Here is a 21,147-nt window from a genome sequence, read left to right on the forward strand (position 1 = left end):
TCCGCTCACTGTTCTTTCTCTGGCCTCTGCCCACTTCTCCTCCTCCAGTTGTTTTCCTGTCCCATGGAGGACAGTAAAGGGGGATCTGTTTAGGATTAATTTGGATTGCCGTGCTTACCATACTTTAGATGTGCACTGTGTGAATGAAATTCAGAATTTTGGACTTCTGTGGGAATTGTTGGAATGAAAGCTTGCGCTTGCAGAGGGACATACTTGGATATTTACAGTTCCACCTCCACCTATGGTTTGTCTTTATGCCCCAATAAAGGGCACAAATGAAAAAATTAATGGGATTTTTTGGGGGTGTGGAATGCCTCACCCCAGCTCACTTATTAAATGCAGAGATCTAATACAGAGGACTTTCTAGGACTTTTGGGGGGGTTTTCTTCACATGTGGTCATTTTAGATAACTGCAAAAATTTGAATTTCTGTTTTCTTTTACTTTTTGCATTGTAAGGCAGACATAACCATGGAAAGTGGAGCACGGTATTCAAACATCACACAGAAAAGGGAGCAGGCAACACACAGAAAAGGGAGCAAGCAATCTTGTTCTACTGCTGGAGTCTGTGTAATAGGTGGCATTTTCAAAGAGTGGCTTTGCTGCAGCAATCATCGCATGCAAATGCCCTGTTTTAATAATTCAAGCAGGTGTTAATTAATCATACTGAAGCATTCACATCCCATTTCTCTAGCAGCAGTGTTTTTAATGACAAACTTCACAGGATTTGAAACTCTGCTTGTCCTAATAAGATGGAGCTCGCAGACCTCCAGATATGAGAAGAGCTCTGCTGGATCAGGCCAAAGGTCCACTAGTCCAGCATCCTGTTCTCACAGTGGCCAGTTCAATGCCTATGGGAAGCCCATACACAGGACCTGAGTGTAGCAGTACTCCCCGCCCCGACCAAGTGTAATTCCCAGCAACTGGTATTCAGAGACATTCTTGGGACTCTGAATTCTCTGCGGGTGCTGTTGTAAGCTTTGATGTTGGAACCTCAGAAGGCTCAAAGCTGTTTAGTCCTGTCTTCTCCCCTGATGAAAGAGAGAACATCTGTCCAGCTGTGTTCACTGCTTTTGAGAGTGTATTTTTTTATTTTAAAAAAAACCCCATCATCTGTTCAGTCTCAGAGCTGCTGAGTTCCATTACAGCACTGATTGTAATATATCTCTTTTGGAAAGAGAACTTGCGATTCTTAGACCGCTTCTAGAGTCTTCCCATACACATTGCTGTTCTCCAAGAAAGATGTACAGGTGTATTTTTTTTGACATAACATATATCCCAGCACTTTTAGACACTGTCACAATTTCCATGAGGCTCTCGATCTAGGAAGCGGAAGTGCATTAGATGAAGTGTGTAATTGCCATGTGGGGGTTGTGTAGCATGCATCAAATAAACATGGATTTCCCCCCTCCCCCATTCTCTCTTTCAGATACAATAGGAGGGCAGCCTTGTGGATGGCCCCAGAGTAGGCCAGATGGAACAGGATAGAACCAACCATGTTGAAGGCAGTAGTTTGAGCCCATTTCTAATACCACATCCTTCTCATGTTTGCCAGGGAGAGCCTTTGTCAGTGAAGCTACAGAATGGGAGCCCACCTGCAGAGAAGGGCCAGGTTGAAGTCAATGGTGACCACACATGGCTGCATTTCAAGGCCAACTATGGAATGAGGCACGCCGTAAGAGGAAATGCAAACAACAGAATAAGCCCAGACCTCCTGCAAGAAAAGAGAGACTGTGGCAGGTATATGCAAAATGGTGGGATAAAACGCACTTTCAGCGAGCCTTCTCTGTACGGGCTTCACCAGAACAAAAAGCTTAGACAAGATGAAGAAGCAAAAGGAGGGAAAGAAACCTCTTTGGGTGGCAGTGATCAACCGAGTGTTCCCAATTCATGCAGTGAGGAGGACTTGGTGGGTTTTAGAATGGAAGAAGACGCAGCTTCAGTTCTCAGGCAGTCCTCCAAAAACAACCGTGGTGCTTCAGAAACTCCTCCTGCTCCCCAGGTTCAGAATGAACAGGAGAGTGAAAGCATGAATTGCCACAACAGGGACATTGCCTCGCTCTACAAGTGCAAGGCGGTGTCAATACCTAATGGTGCTATAGTTTCTGCCTCTTCTGTGGAAAACATGCATGGTGAACTCCTTGAGAAAACGCTGTCTCAGTATAATCCAGATCATGTGTCCATTGCAATGCAGAAAAACACATCTCTTACAAATGCCATAAACACACAGGCTACTAATGAATCGACTTGTGGCACACCACATTCATCCCATACCTCAGGGCAGATCAACTCCCCACAAACCTCAAACTCTGAGCTGCCTCAGGTGCTAGATCAGTCTGTGGCCACTGAAGTCCACAGCACAGAAGACGCCAGTAAGATATCCCTATTGCCAGCCTGCTACACTTTTCAGAAACCAGAACCACAATTGGAGCAGCAAAAATCTGAAAATGCATGCCAGTCCCCTACAGAGAATACTGATGTTTCAGGAAACATGGGGCAGGTTCCCAGTCGAGATTTCTCACTACCCAGTCAAGATTTCTCACTAAATCCCAACAGCAATACGAAAGCTCATAACAATAGCTCAGAGAGACCAGCAGAGCCAGCAGAGGAAAATGGTGCTTTGTTCCAACAAGACTCCATGTTCAAGAAGAGTTATTTCAGCCCACCTCCTGTTGCAGCTTCTTCTGCTCTTCCAGAAATGAACAGCATTCTTTCCATGAGTGTTTCAGAAGTGCATAGCCATTATGAGACCCAAAGTCAAGAGACTCATTTGAAGAAAGAGAAGAATGGAGAGCAGCAACAGCAGCAGGGGGAGCTTGCAGCACAAATTCCTGGCCTTTGCCAGCAAGCACTTAGTTCTCAACAGGGTCTTCAACAAGAGGTTCAGGTTTCACAACAGACTGGCAATGAAACAAGAGATCTGATGCTTTCTGCAAGGGCACCAGGCACCAGGCAACAATATCCTGATGAACTGCAGTCAAAACTGGAGCCGCAGGTTCAAGACACAGAAATAGTAGGAAGCAGGAAAGAGCTGCAACAACATTATCAACATCTCCTGGGCCAAATTAACCAGGAGACCGTAACTAGCAATGAAGAAGACTTGGTGAAAAATCAGGTGCATCAGTCACACCCTCACTTGCAAACATCTTGGACAGGAATATCTTCCCCTCACTTTCGCCCCAGTGAGTCTCCCCAAAAATCAAATGAGGTGCTCTTAAGGACAATGCTTCAGCTTCAGTCAAATTCAGCTGATCAGATCCATCCAAAACAATATCCCGGGAGCCCCAATGCATCAAAGGAGGTTACAGGGCAAACTTGCTACCAGAACATCACACAATGTGAGCAGATACCAGCACTGTACAAAGGTGAGGCAACACAGCTGCCACCTCATCTTACAGCTGAGAAGCAAATGCAATTCCAAAAGCACTCACCGCAGCCTACAAATATGGATACTCTGCTAAAACCCCACGAACAGCAGCAAAATGCAAAGCACTTCCACTTCCAGCCGCAAGCTGAACACCACACTGAACAGTCCCTAGAGGCACAGATAAAGCCACAGCACTTAAATCTTCCACCATTGGAAAATGAACAGTTCCTCCGTTCACATATATTGCAACAGATGCTCCAGACCCAGCCAACGCAGTTGCCACACAGTCCACAGCTAACAATGGGCTCCCAGCAGCAATCGCTGCAAATGAAGAGCAGAGAACTTCCCCAGACCTTTCCTCATTCCCAAAGCAGACAAGAGCAGCAACTAGAAGGGGCGTCTTTCAGCCAGCTGAAATTGGAAGAATGTTTTGAAACTGCAAACAATTACTTCAAGTCAGCTGACTTCCCAATGCAAAACTCCCAGGTCAGGCCAGGTCCAGTGTCTGATATGAACAGTAAAGATTCCCTTTACAATCATGCTTTTAAAGCAAATACTGTTATGAAGCATTCCTACCTGAACAACATGCACTTAGCCTCTGAGAAAAAAGAAAACCCTATGAACACCGAGCTCTTTGCAGAAAACGTAACTCATGACTTGCAGCATATGCAATATTACGCACCTAGTATGGCCCCCAAACAGGATGTGCCCCATTGCTTTCAGGAAGAAGCTTCGCAGTCTCCACCAACATCAGCTGGACAACTACCCTTCCAGCAAACACAGGGATATTCTAATTTGAGCAGCAACATGTGTAGCCCGCAACCTGCCCAGATTCAGCAAAGGTACGTACCCTACAGTCAGCAGTTGGCGTCCCATGCAGGAGTTGATCAGAGAGGCTGCCATCTTCCAACTCAACCTCAAAGGGATTTTCAGAAGCATGCTGCTCTCAGGTGCCACATCTTAAACAGGCAAGAACAACAAAACAAATCTGACACCTGTCACGGTGTGGGACACAAGCCTATTAAAGCTGAAGCTGGCTCCAAGTTGAATGCCTGCACCCCTGCATCAGCTGGGCAGCTGGAGAACAAAGCGTGGAAAAAAACAATTAAACAAGAGATTCAGCACTTTGGCTGTGAGAGCATGCAACAAAAGAGTATAATTGAAACCATGGAGCAGCAGCTGAAACAGTTTCAGGTCAGAACGCCCTTTGATCACAAGTCCCTTACTATCAAATCGCCGAAGCATGTGAAAGTTGAAACTGTGGGACCCATCACTATTCTGTCAAGGAATTCTGCCGCTGCAGATTTCAACAGCCACGCAGCCTCTTTAGATCAACAGCCCATTCATTCCAGTGAAAAAACACCAACCAAAAGAACGGCTGCTGGAACAGCTCTCAATCATTTTTTAGAGTCACCTTCCAAGTTATTAGATACTCCTGTGAAAAACCTACTGGACACACCTATCAAAACTCAGTACGATTTCCCATCATGTAGCTGTGTTGGTGAGTTGAGTTTGATGTTTCAGAGTTTGTTTTTAAATGAATAGGATAATACCATTCTGCTATAATTTTCCAAGCCTAACCAGCTCCCTTCCTCACGTCACCCTCCTCCCCTTTCTACTATAGGGAATACTTCCCTTGTCTTCTCAAATAAATGTCCCATACTGCATTTCTCAGTTCGCAGGTTGGAATTTCTTATCCATAAAATTATACGTATCTCAGGCTCCTGCAGTTCCAGCCACTCTGTCCTTCCGTTTCCTTCATGGAAAATACTGTGAGTTGAATGATGCTAGTATACAACATGTGGTTGGCTGTGGAATCATCCTGACTCCATGATCCACTCTCCACTTTTTGGGGGGAGTGGTTTATGGTGTCTAGGTTTCCCCACAATCAAATATGGGCATAAAAAGATGGCTGGTTTGTTACATTCTGAGCACGTTATATGGGTGTGATTGGACAAGGTGAAGGCACATGTGGAGTTGAGATTCTTGCAGATATGATTTCTCCTCTGAAGGTATCGCCTGAGCAGGGCCAGAAATGCAAGATGATTTCCTAGGCGAACAGAATAGAAAACTGTATCTTTGAAATAACCTGTGCAAGTAAAATGAGGAAGCTGCATCTAGTTTTGTCACGGTGAATTGGGACACTGGAAAAGTGTTGTTGCAGAATGACTTAAGCAAAATACTACTAAACCTTAGGTTGTGTAAATGCAATCCTGGTAACAACACACACAACGTTACAGGCTGTTTTTGACTATGTAACTTCTATTTCAAACACAATTCAACATACGTATAATATCTCACAAAGTGTAATTCCATAGACCAACACATCATGCAAACAGAACATATCAAGAGAAATTAAAGTCCAGTGGATGGTCAGGAGATAAAGTCCATTCGGTTCCTAAATTGGCATATTTGCAATAACCACAACATGGTATGCTTATCTTATGATGTTCCACGTATCACTGCTTTGAGGATTCGAACGTTCCTTGTATGTAGATATCAGATCAGATGGAAAACCTGAAGGTATGGCACAACAAGGATTCTGGGATAATACCTTGTTTCGCCCAACCAGAGAATGACTTAAGCCAGTGATGGCCAAACTTGGCCCTCCAGCTGTTTTGGGACTACAACTCCCATCATCCCTAGCTAACAGGATCAGTGGTCAGGGATAATGGGAATTGTAGTCTCAAAACATCTGGAGGGCCAAGTTTGGCCATCACTGACTTAAGCCCAAATTGCACATAATGGAAGATAATGTCTTCATAAAAGACCTTTGGCCTAGCCACATGTAAAGCAAAGGGATAGAGGTGTGATTTAATGTAATAAATAAGTGCATGGTCTGAGGGTTCTGAATCCTCCATTTGTGGTTCTTCCCTTCACAGCTGCTCCCCCTTTTCTCCAGGTGGGCTCTCTCTCTGTATTGGCAACTGGCTATGGGGTACAGAAGAGCAGCAGGACATTTAGCATCCTCTTCTACTGTACACTCCTTTGACATATCCCCATACCCCATTTTATTTGAAACATTTCAAGATGCATGTGATTTGGGCCTGAACAGTTGTCATCTATTGTATGCACCATAATGAGAATAATGGACACAATGTGTGAGAATCTTTCAACGCTTTGTACAAAACTTTGCTCTGCCTTTATAGAACCGGTCACAGGGAGACATTTGCATTTTCAACAGATGATTTTAAAGGAATTCATCTGAACCCCAATTTACCTTTTTTTTAAAAAAAATAAAAACTGGGCCTTGGGGTGCATATATAGATAGCAGAAACTGCTGCAAAGCTAAAAGGTTGATACTATCAATGAAAATCTAGACACATTTCCAACCTTTATTTATAGTCGAACCAGATGTAATAAAGCAGGAATGGGGAACTTGTGACTCTCCAGATGTTCTTCTTGGACTTGAGCTCCCATTAGCCCGATGTGGTATGGCCAATGGTCAGGGGAAATGGGAGTTGTAGTTCCTCAACATATGGAGGGTCATAGGTTTCTTGCCTCTGTAATAAAGGGATTTTACCTTCCAGTATTTCTGCACCAAAAATAAGCAATAAGCAGAGGTGCTGACATATCAAAAGTCGAGAATATGCCCTATCTGATTTTCTTCTATTAGCTATTCCACAGCAATAACTTTCATTGATTCCTGATGGTAACGGGGACAGAGAAAATCCTAATTGGCCCCTATTACAGTAACTGTATTAACCATGCCTTATTTTTTTTTAAAAAAAGTTCATCTGGCATTATGCATTAGAACTGCCCCAAATATTGCTCACTCTCTTGTTTGGTACAATCACTCCCTATTTCCATTTTTAAAGGTTGTTTTTTTTAAAAGCTATTCCCAAGTAAAAATAGTAACTCTTCCCCTAGCCTGCTATCAGTCCATGAATGATCGGGTGCAAAGATGACCTGCCCAAGAGTCTTTGGGGTTGGTTTTACTCATATGTCTACTCTAGTAATAATAAAAATAATAATTATATTTATTTATTTATTTATACCCCACCCTCCCCAGCCAAAGCTGGGCTCAGAGCGGCTAACACCAAAAATAAAACAACTGATTAAAATACAACTCAACAACAAGACTACATACATCAAAATTAAATTAAAAATTAAAAATGCAGCCTCATATAAAAGGGAAAAAGAAAGGGAAAATGGGGGAGAGAAACAGGTTGGCTCTAGGCCAAATGCCAGGCGGAACAACTCTGTCTTACAGGCTCTGTGGAAAGAAATCAGGTCCCGCAGGGCCCTGGTCTCAGGAGACAGAGCGTTCCACCAGGTCGGGGCCAGTGTTGAGAAGGCCCTGGTTCTAGTAGAGGCTAAACTGATTTCCTTCGGGCCCGGGACCTCTAAGGTATTACTGTTTATGGACCTTAAGGTCCTCCGCGGGGCATACCGGGAGAGACGGTCCCGTAAGTACAAGGTCATACCGGGAGAGACAGTCCCGTAAGCATACAGGTCTTGTTACAAATTTCATTTTGAATTTTTTTCCTGAAGTGAGCAAAATATGTGTATAAGGTGAACCTACGCTTTACTATGTAATATTTTTTAAAGTCATCTTCAAAAGCATACAGCGTTAACCTTTTTTGTTTTTTGTTTCTGTCTTCTTTTAAACAGAACAGATTATCGAAAAAGACGAAGGCCCTTTCTACACCCATCTTGGAGCCGGCCCTAATGTGGCTGCTATTAGAGAAATAATGGAAGAACGGTAATGAATTTGCTAAGGCACATGGCAGATTAAAATTTATCCATTGTGCATGTCAGGATTTACACACACACACACACACACACACACACACGGTCTTTGCATACAAAGAAGACCACAATTCCAGACTCCCAAGTAATTATTTGGTAGGCTGGCTATTCCTGCTTTGCCAACACAGGGCACTGTGCTATTCACTGGAGGACCACAACATTTGACAGGTCGGCTGGCTTGCTGTCCTGATCTGCCCACTCTGAGGCAGATGCCAGCAACAGGGCCAGCCTGCCAAATTAGCTAATTGGCATTGACTGTAAAAGCAGGAAGGGACCTAGCATTCCCAGTCGTGCCGCCACACATGCCAAGGTACATAGGGGAGATGGCAAAAAGCATATGCAGCTCAAGGAAAGAAAACCTCAAGCAGGCTCCCCCACCAAAACAAAACAAAAGCCACAACACAATTAAGTTCATCTTCCTTCTGCTTATTTACACTAAGGAATCTAGTACCACCCATTGAATTCCAAGCAGGCATCCCCAACCTGCAGCCCTCCAGATGTTTTGGAACTACAACTCCCATGATCCCTAGCTAACAGGACCAGTGGTCAGGGATGATGGGAATTGTAGTCCAAAACATCTGGAGGGCCGAAGGTTGGTGGTGCCTGCCATAAAGGAATAAATGACCAGTTTTGGCTTGGAAACTTGGTCATTATAAAAAGGTACTACAGCATAGTACCTTTTACAGCACATTAATCTGATATGCCGGGGTGAGTTTTTCCCCCTGTTCTGTGTTGTTAGAATCAAGTGGCAACCAAACAAATGCTATATCCACATGAGATTTCATTATATGTAAGGCACGCATAATTGAAATTAACTAAATTCTGAACTCTAGGTCTTGTTTCTCTTCAACACAAATTTCCCATATTTTAAGGGGGCTAAGCTAGTGGCAAATTTAAAGCACGGTCCACCTTTTCTCAAGACTATGCTTCCTTTTCCTCTGCACACTTACATTTCCATATATGTTGGATATGATAAAGCAGATTATCAGATGTAAATGACGCGCAGTTCCTTTTCAGGTAATTAGTTCAATTGTTTAAGGTTCTTCTTTCTTAGAGCTGCTATGCTAAACATGCGATACAAATAGTGTTAGCCCTGTAGGGTAGGTCTTAATATTCTTCTAGGGACACTTCGCGCCTTTATTATTTTAAGCAAGGAGGTCAGATAGATATATCATAGAGTTGTAGAGTTGGAAGGGACCCTGAGGGTCATCTAGTCCAACCCCCTGTAAATGCCGGAATCTCAATGAACGTATTGTCCCTTGCAAAGTAGGGTGTGAGTTTCTTGAAGCATCGTGTACACACATAATAGCTACAAATAAAAGATGTGATTTGAGGAAGAATGGACAAATAATGGCACAAAGCTGACTCGACTCTCTCACTCACTCACTCACTCACTCTATATATATACACACACTGCATGTGAATCTCTGTTGCTCAGGTCAAATGTTAATGCTCACTTTTATTCATTTGTTTGGATTTTTAAAGTTATGGACAGAAAGGCAAAGCCATAAGGATAGAGCGGGTTGTCTATACGGGGAAAGAAGGCAAAAGTGCCCAAGGATGTCCTATAGCTAAATGGGTAAGCCTTTTTTCCACTTGGTCATATAAAATATATTTTTTGTAAGTTTAACAAAGAATACTAATATTTGTTTGCTGTAAATATGAAGATCATTTTAAAAGGGAAGTGAATATTACCATTTTTATTTATTTATTTTTAAGCCTCTGACCTAGGATAGATGTCAAAAGAGGTATTATAACCTTGAAATGAGTGTATATATATATAAAAAATACCTAAACACAGACTGTATCTCAAAGTTCATGGCTGCCCAATCATGCAAACGTTGCAAAACAAAATGTATACAAAGATGAAATGTAACCTAGTAAAAGTACTGGACTGAGCTAAGGAAAGTATAGTATTTTGAAAATGTACCCAGTCTTGTATATTCTGATTGACATCTATCTAATGTCTCAAGGCAGGGGTCTTTCCCAGCCCTACTTTGAGATCACAGGGATTGAACCTAAAACCACCTGCACACAACACTGCAGTAAACTGTGCAGACTGGATATGAGCATAAACATCTTCCTTAAACAGACGTTCTATCATATTTTGCATCTCACTAAAAACCAAAAAACTTCTTTGGGGCGTGTGTGTATTTGCAGGTGATTCGTAGAAGTAGCACTGAAGAAAAACTCCTTTGCTTGGTACGGGAACGTGCAGGCCACAGCTGTGAAGCAGCAGTGATAGTAGTGCTTATCTTGGTGTGGGAAGGAATTTCTCGGAGCCTAGCAGACAAGCTGTATTCTGAACTCTCCGAAACTTTAAGGAAGTATGGCACGCTAACAAACCGTCGCTGTGCTCTAAATGAAGAGTAAGTGAAGTATGTACTTGTTTCTCTCAAAATGTGATCTTGCTGTAGCTTGAATGCCTAGATTTAAGGAACAACAATTCCTACTAAAGTCATGCACCCTACATTCTCCCTTTCATGCTCTTAGCTGACGTTAGTCATTGGTCTCACTGAAGTTATTGTCTTTATGTTGTCAGTAACCAAGAAAGTCATCTTTGTTTAACAGAGAGTCCATTTCACCTCCCTTCTATCATTGCCACAACTCCCATCACATTCAGTTCCGCAGCACACCCTTTTTGGGACTATGCATGAGTGGCTGGAGTCTAGTTCTATGTCTACCATGATTCTGTTAATGTTCCTTGCTGCATCAAAGTTCTTGCAACAAATTCTACCCAGTACACAGAGTACCACATAGGGAGCAAGATTCATTTGTGGTGCCTTGCTCAATGAAGTTACCCCAGTCTGCATACATGCCATACATTTAAAACACATTTCCCCCTCTATTAAAAAAAAAGGATATTGGGAACTGTAGTTTGTTGGGGTGCTGGGAACTGTAGCTCTGGGAAGGGTAAAGTAAACTTCCCGGGATCCTTTGTGGGAGGAGGATGTATTTTTTAGTGTATTGTGTCTTTGCAGCCCCAATCATATTATGAAGACAACTTCCTGTTGGGTGTTCCCATCCCACTTTTCCTAAGGAACTCATATGGTCTCATGGAAATGTATTCCAATAGACACAAATTGTCTTTCCAAATTAGCCCTCACTATGTATTTATTATACATCTTAAATGCCCTGAATAGCTATACAGTTTTAGTGAGACAAGTATGGCTCATCTGGCCATGTGCTTTGGTGGCTTTTGACAGGACCATAGAAGACCAATAAGAATACCTCTTTCCAATAAGGTACCTCTTTCCAAGGCATGGTAAAAATGGTGTACTGGGTATGCACGACTGTATTGGAATTTTGTGAATTCATAAGATTGGCTCCAGCATGGCCTTTCCACAAACAGGTGAGGCCCTTCTGTTTGCAGAAGGGTCTTTTGATCTGCAGATCCTCCTGCAGATAGAAAGTTATGGAGGTGATTTTGGGCTATTCTCCTTTCCCTCTGCAGCCCACCAGCAGGCTTGTGCCCATGATGTTCTGGGTGTCTCTCAAAACCACTGGGATTAAACTTGGGAAGTGGAGGTGTTGCAGGAAGGAGAGTCAGTAGACATCACCTTACCTCCTTCTATCAGCTGGAGCATTTCATGAGTGTCCCACCACTCATGGGATCTCTGGACCTATTCAATATAATTCAAAGCTAAGGTGCATTCCTTTGGTTTTCATTTTTAAATAATTGTTTACAGCGCAATACTATGTATAAATACACAGAAACAAGTCCCACTGAGTTGAGTGGTACTTCTTCACAGTATGTATAGAATTGCAACTTTAATGTGAATTTCTGGTTTTCAGAAGCTTGTAAGGAAACCACTTTCATACCACGCACGTACACACACACACACACACAGAAGGTTGTTGTTTTGCTTCTGTGTCAAATATTTATAGGTGAAGGTAGAACACAAGCAATTGACTTCACTTACAACCACTCTTGGTACTACTAAAGGCTTTTCATAGAAGATGAACAGTTGGCTGCAGCTTGCTCTGGTTGCAACAACATCATGGCCAAGACTTCCTTAGACACATGGCCAAAGGGTGGCTCTCCTTTCTAACAAACTTTTATTAAAGGCCTGTTGAAGGGTTCTTCACGGAATGTGGAAGTTGGGCTTAGTGCATATAGCTGCAAAAACATTATGATGTATAATTTTTCCCCAGGCAGGGATTCTTTGCAGGTGTCCACACTATGCTTTTAGGTTGCTACAAATTCCGTTCTTTCCTTTCTTAGGCGAACTTGCGCATGCCAAGGCCTGGACCCCGAGAGTTGTGGCGCATCTTTTTCCTTCGGCTGCTCATGGAGTATGTACTACAATGGGTGCAAGTTTGCCAGAAGCAAGATCCCCAGGAAGTTTAAACTATTGGGGGATGATCCAAGAGAGGTAGGGACTAAATAGATGGCATGTGTGGCACTCTCTGAAGCATTTCTATTCTAGCTGTGGTAGCTGCTCCCAGACTTTGGAACCCACACCCTAGAGGTGTTAAGACTGGCTCCCTTGCCGTTGTCCTTCTGCCAGGAGGTGCAGGTGTTCTTGTTGGAACTGACTGCTTTGAATATAAAAAGGCTGGTGCTTTCTTCTTGTTATCATTTGCATGGTTTTAATAGATTATATATAGTTTTTATCCTATCCATGTTTAATTGTTTTTAAATTATTGGTTTCCCCCCTTATGATTTTAGCTGTTCTTGTTTTTATCAGTAAGCTGCCTTAAGTCTTTGTCAGGGAAAAGGGTCGGGAATGAATGAATGATAGGACTCAATTTTTTAAAATGACTCACAGTGTTTGATGATGGTCTTAAGTTTTGTCAAAGTACAACTCTGGTACCTGGATTCCACCCTTGAATGGTATTTATTTCTAAGTGTTTCCAAGTCAGGGGCTGCAATCCTTTAGGGGGAAGTGGGTAGGGCCTGAATGCAGGTAATGGGTGGAGTCAAAGCCAAAGGTGAGCAGAGTCACCCTTCCCCTCCCTCCTTCCCCTTCTCACACACATGCACAGAAACACACTTTTCATATTTTCTCCACTTCATTCCCCCTTCATTCATTTTTTTTAAGCTGCCAAGCCAGCAGTTTCCCTGGTTTATTTTCAAATTAAAAATTCCTCTGCTTTATAACCTTAACTTTCCTCTGTGTTTCCCGATTTACTAGCATTGAATATTGTATCTGCAATGACTTAATCTATTGCAATATCTCTGTTCCATCTCTCCCCCCCCCCTTTTTGGCTTGTAATTGATAATTAGGACTACAATGTAAACTTAATACAGTTGAATGTTAACATGCGAAATCACTCCTTTACTGAAAAATAGGAAGAAAAGCTGGAGTCCAATTTGCAATCTCTCTCGACTCTGATGGCCCCCACTTACAAGAAAATGGCACCTGATGCGTATAACAACCAGGTAGGCTAAAAATGGGTGGGATGCTAGTTATCAACACTAAAACAACCTGATTTATTTTGCAATCACATTAAATTTCATTATGTTGTTGTTGTTTAGTCGTTTAGTCGTGTCCGACTCTTTGTGACCCCATGGACCAGAGCACGCCAGGCACTCCTGTCTTGCACTGCCTCCCGCAGTTTGGTCAAACTCATGTTTGTAGCTTCGAGAACAATGTCCAACCATCTCGTCTTCTGTCGTCCCCTTCTCCTAGTGCCCTCAATCTTTCCCAACATCAGGGTCTTCTCTTCTCATGAGGTGGCCAAAGTATTGGAGCCTCAGCTTCATGATCTGTCCTTCCAGTGAGCACTCAGGGCTGATTTCCTTCAGAATGGATAGGTTTGATCTTCTTGCAGTCCATGGGACTCTCAAGAGTCTCCTCCAGCACCATAATTCAAAAGCATCAATTCTTCGGCAATCAGCCTTCTTTATGGTCCAGCTCTCACTTCCATACATCACTACCAGGAAAACCAAAGCTTTAACTATACGGACCTTTGTCGGCAAGGTGATGTCTCTGCTTCTCTGCTATAAGTTTCTTATAATAATAAGTCTTTGGCAGAGACCTTGGGAATCTGAAGTTTAAAAAAAAGCTTGAATGACATCTTTAGAGTGCCTTTAAATACCACATGCTTCTTATTTTAGAGTAATTAGTTGGAAATAGCTACCACTCCTAAGATTACTGCGTGCTATGATTAATGCAAATCAGAATTGTTGTAAATGTACTTATGATAATGGAGGAAAGTGGGATAAGAATTACTTCTAATTATGTGAACCCGAACAATGGATGAAACATGTTAAGGAGTTATTTGGGACCTCTTCTGATCTTGTATTGAAAGTAATGGTCAAATCCCCAAGAAAGAATTTCCCAGGACTGACCCAGGGTTCAGATCTTTCCCACACCAGAATTCTTCAGCTTTTGGCAGCAGTTGGTCTTGCATGTTCTTCATGGCACTGATTGCAGTGGTCCAAAAAATTAATTCTGCTAGTAAACTTAGGTTGGGATTTTTTTCATTTCACACAGTATAATGTCACTCCATGAGATGCTCCTTATACATTGATTACAACACACATCTAATACTATCCCATAATCTCTATTAAATATATTTTTCAAAAAAATCCACCAAATTCTGCACAAAAGCTGCATAGGAGCCAACTCCTAGGAGCCGAGGTCCCTTCGTCCCTCTCTAAAACATTTGAGGGGCCCGAGGCCCCTGTCCCAGAGTTGATGTGCATTGCCATTCAAGTGGTGTCCATGCACCACATCTCGTGTTTGATTACCGTGTTTCCCCCTTTTTAAGACGGAGTCATAATATAAGCCATGGCAGGATTTTAAAGCCTTTGTAAAATATAAGACATACCCCGAAAATAAGCCATGCCTGCAGGGTCGGCTCCCAGCAGCGCTGGGCATGGGAGAGAGGAGACTGAGCAGCCACTGTGGCATCGCGCTGCCAGAGACTCGCAGCCACTGAGGAGCTTGCGGCGCCGGGGCTTGCAGGCGGCTCTCGCCTTGCCGCCCTTTCTCCTGCTCCCGGGGGAGACGTGGCTTCTATTCCCCATTGCCAAGGAAACAGCCCGGGGGAGAGACGCCAGAGCTGAGGCGCCCCCCGCCCGCGGATCCCACGTGCCGCCGAAAACGGCAATGCTTAGGGCCCCCCACTCCTCGCCCGAAGTGGAGTAAGGCCCCCCGAGCGGTCCAGGGCTTGCTTCCGAATGCGCAGGGACAGGACTGCGCTGTTAAACTCTTTGCAAACTCCTTGCCCAAAAGAAAGCTGTCCTGCAGAGTGCCGGATCGAGGAGCCGGTCTGCAGAGTCAGCGCCCAGCAGCGCGGCGCTGGATTGAGGAGGCGGTGCTTCGTGCGGAGCTGCTGGGCGCCGACCCGGCAGGCCGCTTCCTCGATCCGGCGGCCTCCCGGGTGGGCGCCCAGCAGCGCCGCGCGGAGCACCGGATCGAGGAAGCGGCCTGCCGGGTCGGCGCCCAGCAGCTCCGCACGAAGCACCGCCTCCTCAATCCAGCGCCGCGCTGCTGGGCGCTGACTCTACAGACCGGCGGTGCTCCGCGCGGCGCTGCTGGGCGCCAACCCGGGAGGCCGCCAGATCGAGGAAGCGGCCTGCCCGGTCGGCGCCCAGCAGCTCCGCACGAAGCACCGCCTCCTCAATCCAGCGCCGCGCTGCTGGGCGCTGACTCTGCAGACCGGCTCCTCGATCCGGCACTCTGCAGGACAGCTTTCTTTTGGGCAAGGAGTTTGCAAAGAGTTTAACAGCGCAGTCCTGTCCCTGCGCATTCGGAAGCAAGCCCTGGACCGCTCGGGGGGCCTTACTCCACTTCGGGCGAGGAGTGGGGGGCCCTAAGCATTGCCGTTTTCGGCGGCACGTGGGATCCGCGGGCGGGGGGCGCCTCAGCTCTGGCGTCTCTCCCCCGGGCTGTTCCCTTGGCAATGGGGAATAGAAGCCACGTCTCCCCCGGGAGCAGGAGAAAGGGCGGAAAGGCGAGAGCCGCCCGCAAGCCCCGGCGCCGCAAGCTCCTCAGTGGCTGCGAGTCTCTGGCAGCGCGATGCCGCAGTGGCTGCTCAGTCTCCTGCTCTCTCCAGTGTCCAGCACCGGCGCAGCTGGGCACCGACCCTGCAGGCTGCCTCCGGAACCCAGCAGCAGCAACGCTGGCTGCCGTAATTACAGTTAAAAAAAAATTAAAAAGACACCCCCCCCGAAAATAAGCCATAGGCTTATTTTCTTGGGTAAAATAAATATAAGACGGTGTCTTAAAATGTGGGAAACACGGTATGTGAGGCAGGGCTTACCTGGGCCCCTCAATATTTTATTCACGTTGGCACCCCTGCAATATGTGCACCCAAAGATTGGGGCTCTTTGATGCTGCTAATTCTTTCCTCCTGGGTGGTGCCATTTTGACTTTGAAAAGCTCCAAAATCAAGAGAATTTGCTATGAGTATATATTGGAGGCCTGTGCCTGTGGCAGCCACATTACAAGGCTAAAAGCATGGAATAGCTCTCTCCATCATCCCAGCTTGTGCATCTGCCTGGCCACCACCAATGGCGAGTGCTGGAATAGATGGACCTTGGTGTTATCCATCACATCACTTTTCCCAAGGGACAATAGTAGGAGGCACCACAAGAATGTAATGCCACTGCTGCCTCCCTCTTCTTCCTCTTTACAGTGACAGCAGTGGTATCCTCCACTTCACCCTTGCCACCTACCAGTGTTGGCAGTGGCAGCAACACGGGTGGGATTGATCCTCCTCCTTGCCTTAACCTTGCTCTGAGAAGGTGCCATGGTGGTCCCTAGGTAGGGTGGCCCAGAGAGTGCCCTTGCTGCTGTCACAGTTTGTCATGGCATGTCAGGGACTGGAATGAAGAGGCAGAGGGCTGTTGGGGATCTCCCCCCCCCCCAGCTTTCTCCTGTAGCTGACGGGGGCGAAGGAGAGACAGCTTTGAATTGCAGCCAAACTATGAGGAAGATAACAAGGTACAGACAGGCAAGCAGCCAATCTACGCAGAATTGGAACAATTAAGGGAGGGGGACAGCAGCCAGTAGACAGCGTAGAAGATCCTCCGTCCCCTAGGACGTGGCGGTCGTTGAGAGTACCAGAACAATGTACGCAGTGACCTTTGGCAACGGGAGCCTTCTGTAGGACCCGATGCTGTTGGGGGAAGGGGGAGGAGCCAGAGTGAGCAACTCCATCATGGCGCAAAGACTGGAATTGTTTGTGTTACCGCAGTGACTGAATAAATTGTACTTCAAAGCTTTCTTGTTTTCTCCTGGCACCTTGAACCACCGGGAGGGGAGGGAAAGATTCCTCAGGCCTGACATGGCATCTAGAAAGCCCACTAACCTTAGAACAAAAATTAAAGGTTCTTGTAAGCTGCAACAAGTACCGTGTTTCTCATATTATAAGACACGTCTTATATTTATTTTTTCCTCAAAAAACCACACTATGGCTTATTTTCAAGGGATGTCTTATTTTTTTCCTCCTCCTGCCGCGGCCGGCATTGCTGCTGCGCCTATCACTATGTCTTATTTTCGGGGTATGGCTTATATTCCTTGAATGCTTAAAAATCCTGCTATGGCTTATTTTATGGGTATGTCTTAAAATATGAGAAACAAAGTACCTTAAAAAAAGAAGATGGTTAAGCAGGCTTCCTAGCTGCTACAGAAAGCAGCGCCACTGGCATTCTCCAGGTCACCTCACCCAGAATGCATTGCCAAGCCTACCTGCCCAGTAAGGAGGTAAGGAGGAGGTCCAAGGAAGCCAGTTTTCTACTTCCATATGCCTGACACCTGACATCATTGTCTCGTTCTGCCTCCTCATTGGGTCATACCTGAGATCTTATACTTGGTAGCTCATTAGCAGTGCTGGCTTCAGGGAGTCCGGCGGTCTTCCATCACTGTCTTTGCCCTACAAGGTTTTGACTTCCAACACTGTAATGGATATACCCCCCAGGGGGGTTACTTGGCCCCTGCACTCCACATGACAAATCAAAATAATCCAGCTAGGTCAAAAAACAAAACAAAAAAACACAGCCGAGACTGATTTCCTCTGGGATGATACAGCAATTTTTAAATTAGAATATTTCAGTAATGCGTGCGCGCGCGCGTTTTCTTTCAGATTGAATATGAACACAGAGCACCCGAGTGCCGTCTGGGTTTAAAAGAAGGTCGTCCGTTCTCAGGGGTCACTGCCTGCCTGGATTTCTGTGCTCATGCTCACAGGGACTTGCACAATATGCAGAATGGCAGCACACTGGTAAGTCAGCGATGCATGCAGCAGTTCTCAGGCAGAACTAATTTCCTCTATTAAGTTCATTATTTTTTCATAATCTGTATTTCTATTAAATTGCCACATGATGGCTGTCGGGGAGGTGGGGGTGGGGGAGAGAGAATGGTGACATGCTTATATGAAGAGGAATGTGAAACTCTCCAGACTTTTAATTAAAAGATGATGGAGATTCCCAGGGTTCATTCTTAAAATCCTTGCTCCTAGCCTTGCTTTTATTACACAGTGAAACAATATAAGACTAGGAGAGCTCAAGAGCTATGTGGTTATAATCGGCTCCTGAATGGGAAGTTTAACTTGCAAAAAGTGCAGAATCTGACATCTTCATTTGAACCCTGAGACTCTTAAGTTCCCAGCTGGAGGCAGAGGGAAGCACATTCCTTTAAAGCGGAGAAAACCAAAGGACTTTCTCAGAAAGTCATGTGCTTCGACTCCCAACAGCATGTTTGGGAGATGCCAACTAATCCAGTGTCCCTTCTCTCCCTTTATCACTATGGGTCCTAAGTAAACCTTCTAAAGACAGCCAGGGTGGTGTAGTGGTTAGAGTGCTAAGACTAAGACCCAAGAGACCAGGGTTCAAATCCCCACTGGGTGACTTTGGGCCAGTCACACATTCTCAGCCTGTCCTACCTCACAGGGTTGTTGTGAGGTTAAAATGAAGAGGGGGAGAACCATGAATGCCATCTTCAGCTCCTTGGAGGAAAGGTGGGGTATAAATGTAATAAATAAATCCATCAATAGTTCTTGAGTGGGCGCTGGAATGGCACTAGGCGGGTGTTGTTATGCTTCAGTCATTTGAAGAGGCAGAAATGTCACCCTTGACTGGATGTGAGCTCTTCCCCTTTCTTGGACGTGACTTTGCTTTCTGCGTCACCTGAAGACTGGTCATATTTCACTACTGCTGTTGTGGCCCCCACTCTCTCAGTCTAACCTGCTTTCCAGGGCTGTTGAGAGAATGCCACCTTGCCCTTGTTGCAGAAAAGATGGGATAATAAAGCAAATAAGCCCGTTAGAAACACATGCCATACGACAGACCTTTGTGCTCTGTCATGCTAAGAGGGCATTTATCGTTTCAACAGGTCTGTACGCTCACCAGAGAAGACAATCGTGAAATTGGCCAGACGCCCGAAGATGAGCAACTGCACGTCCTCCCTTTGTACAAAGTCTCCAATGTGGACGAGTTCGGAAGTGCAGAAGGTCAGGAAGAGAAAAAACGGAACGGCAGCATCCAGGTCCTTAGCTCCTTCCGGAGAAAAGTTAGGATGCTTTCTGAGCCAGTTAAGACTTGCCGGCAAAAAAAGTTGGAAGCTAAGAAAGCAGCCACTGAGAAGCTTGCTGCTATGGAAAATGGGTCCAGCAAACACGAGAGAGAGAAGTCGACCGCAGCACGCCAAAAGCAGGCCATCTCAGAGGCGTCAGGTCATGCAAAGCAGTTAGCAGGTATGGTTTGTAATGAATGAGTATGCACCATGGTTCATGGTTCTGTTTCCTGTGCCATATGTATTATTTGCACTCAAGATAAGGGTGAGGCAGGTTAGGTGGCCTGCAGTGCATGTGTTCAGCTTTTAGTGTCTTCTATAGTTCAGTGGAGGGACCCAGGTGGCGCTGTGGGTTAAACCACAGAGTCTAGGGCTTGCTGATCAGAAGGTCGGCGGTTCGAATCCCTGCAACGGGGTGAGCTCCCATTGCTCGGTCCCAGCTCCTGCCCACCTAGCAGTTTGAAAGCACATCAAAGTGCAAGTAGATAAATAGGGACCGCTCCAGCGGGAAGGTAAACGGCGTTTCCGTGCGCTGCTCTGGTTTGCCAGAAGCAGCTTTGTCATGATGGTCACATGACCTGGAAGCTGTCTGCGGACAAACACCGGCTCCCTTGGCCTATAGAGCAAGATGAGTGCCGCAACCCCAGAGTCGGACACGACTGGACCTGATGGTCAGGGGCCCCTTTACCTTTTTATAGTTCAGTGGACAACTTCAGAATATATGTAGACGATGTTTCAGTTACTTAATGTATTCGTATACTGCCTTTCCTCACACCAGTGCAGTGTTTGATTCAAGCTATAAGACCTCAACCCATAGTTGTTTAAACATACATGCTTATACCAATTCAGGCAATGTGTCCATCTACATCGCCCAATAATGCCTACTTTGACTGGCAGCAGCTTTCCTGAAGCATTCACCTGATGTGCAGATGGAGGCAGCCGATGGGCCACCCAGCAATCCCAATGCCTTTTCATTGATAAAGCATGTGAAAAGTATGTTAGAAGTAAATAATTCAAGAGGTTATTTAGGGCCAATCTTACTGTGATCTTAAATATATATATATTTATTTAAAAATGCATCTAGTGGGAGCTTTCATTCCAATGTAAGTACCGTCATTTGAGAGGGGAGCTTTTAAGGTTTATGTTGTCCATCCCCACCTATTACAGCTACCCTGGGTGTCATTTATATTTTCTAAAGTGCATAGAAGTGGAGAGAATAGCAATAATGCATTTAACAAATCCAGGTTGGCCCTTAGTCTTCTATCTGAATGGTCCTCTTGAATAAGTATGAAGACTGGACAAACTCTTAGGGCACAGAAATGCCCTTATAGCCTTCAGGGTTCCTGAAGCTGCAAAAAGCTGTGTGTATGCAATCTCCTGAGGATGTTCTTTCCCTAGCAGCATCCCCGTTTTCTCTTCAATAGATGGAAAAGGCATAGAAAAGGGCATCCAAAATTATAAAGGGTCTGGAACAACTTACCTATGAGAAAAGGTTGCTCATTTGGGGGAAGTTTGGGCTTAGAAAGAAAGCAAGGAAAGGAAGTCAAGATTACTGCATATAA

General features: G+C 45.1%; 1 protein-coding gene across 2 annotated transcripts in view; it reads left to right on the plus strand.

Moving 5' to 3' along the window:
• Positions 1-21,147, plus strand: part of TET2 (tet methylcytosine dioxygenase 2) — a 72,208-nt gene that overhangs the window by 47,357 nt on the left and 3,704 nt on the right. The window contains exons 2-10 of one of the 2 annotated variants that reach the window (XM_060278485.1): positions 1,428-4,866; positions 7,980-8,070; positions 9,603-9,696; positions 10,278-10,486; positions 12,343-12,493; positions 13,414-13,503; positions 18,159-18,296; positions 19,406-19,766; positions 20,435-20,532. In XM_060278485.1, coding sequence (XP_060134468.1) covers positions 1,473-4,866; positions 7,980-8,070; positions 9,603-9,696; positions 10,278-10,486; positions 12,343-12,493; positions 13,414-13,503; positions 18,159-18,296; positions 19,406-19,766; positions 20,435-20,463 — 4,557 coding nt within the window. In that variant the 5' untranslated portion in view covers positions 1,428-1,472 and the 3' untranslated portion in view covers positions 20,464-20,532. Of the gene's footprint in view, positions 1-1,427; positions 4,867-7,979; positions 8,071-9,602; positions 9,697-10,277; positions 10,487-12,342; positions 12,494-13,413; positions 13,504-18,158; positions 18,297-19,405; positions 19,767-20,434; positions 20,533-21,147 lie in introns of those variants that run through there. The other variant, XM_035111806.2, reaches the window with a different exon arrangement.

Source organism: Zootoca vivipara, chromosome 9 (assembly GCF_963506605.1).
Source record: "Zootoca vivipara chromosome 9, rZooViv1.1, whole genome shotgun sequence".
Taxonomy (NCBI): domain Eukaryota; kingdom Metazoa; phylum Chordata; class Lepidosauria; order Squamata; family Lacertidae; genus Zootoca; species Zootoca vivipara.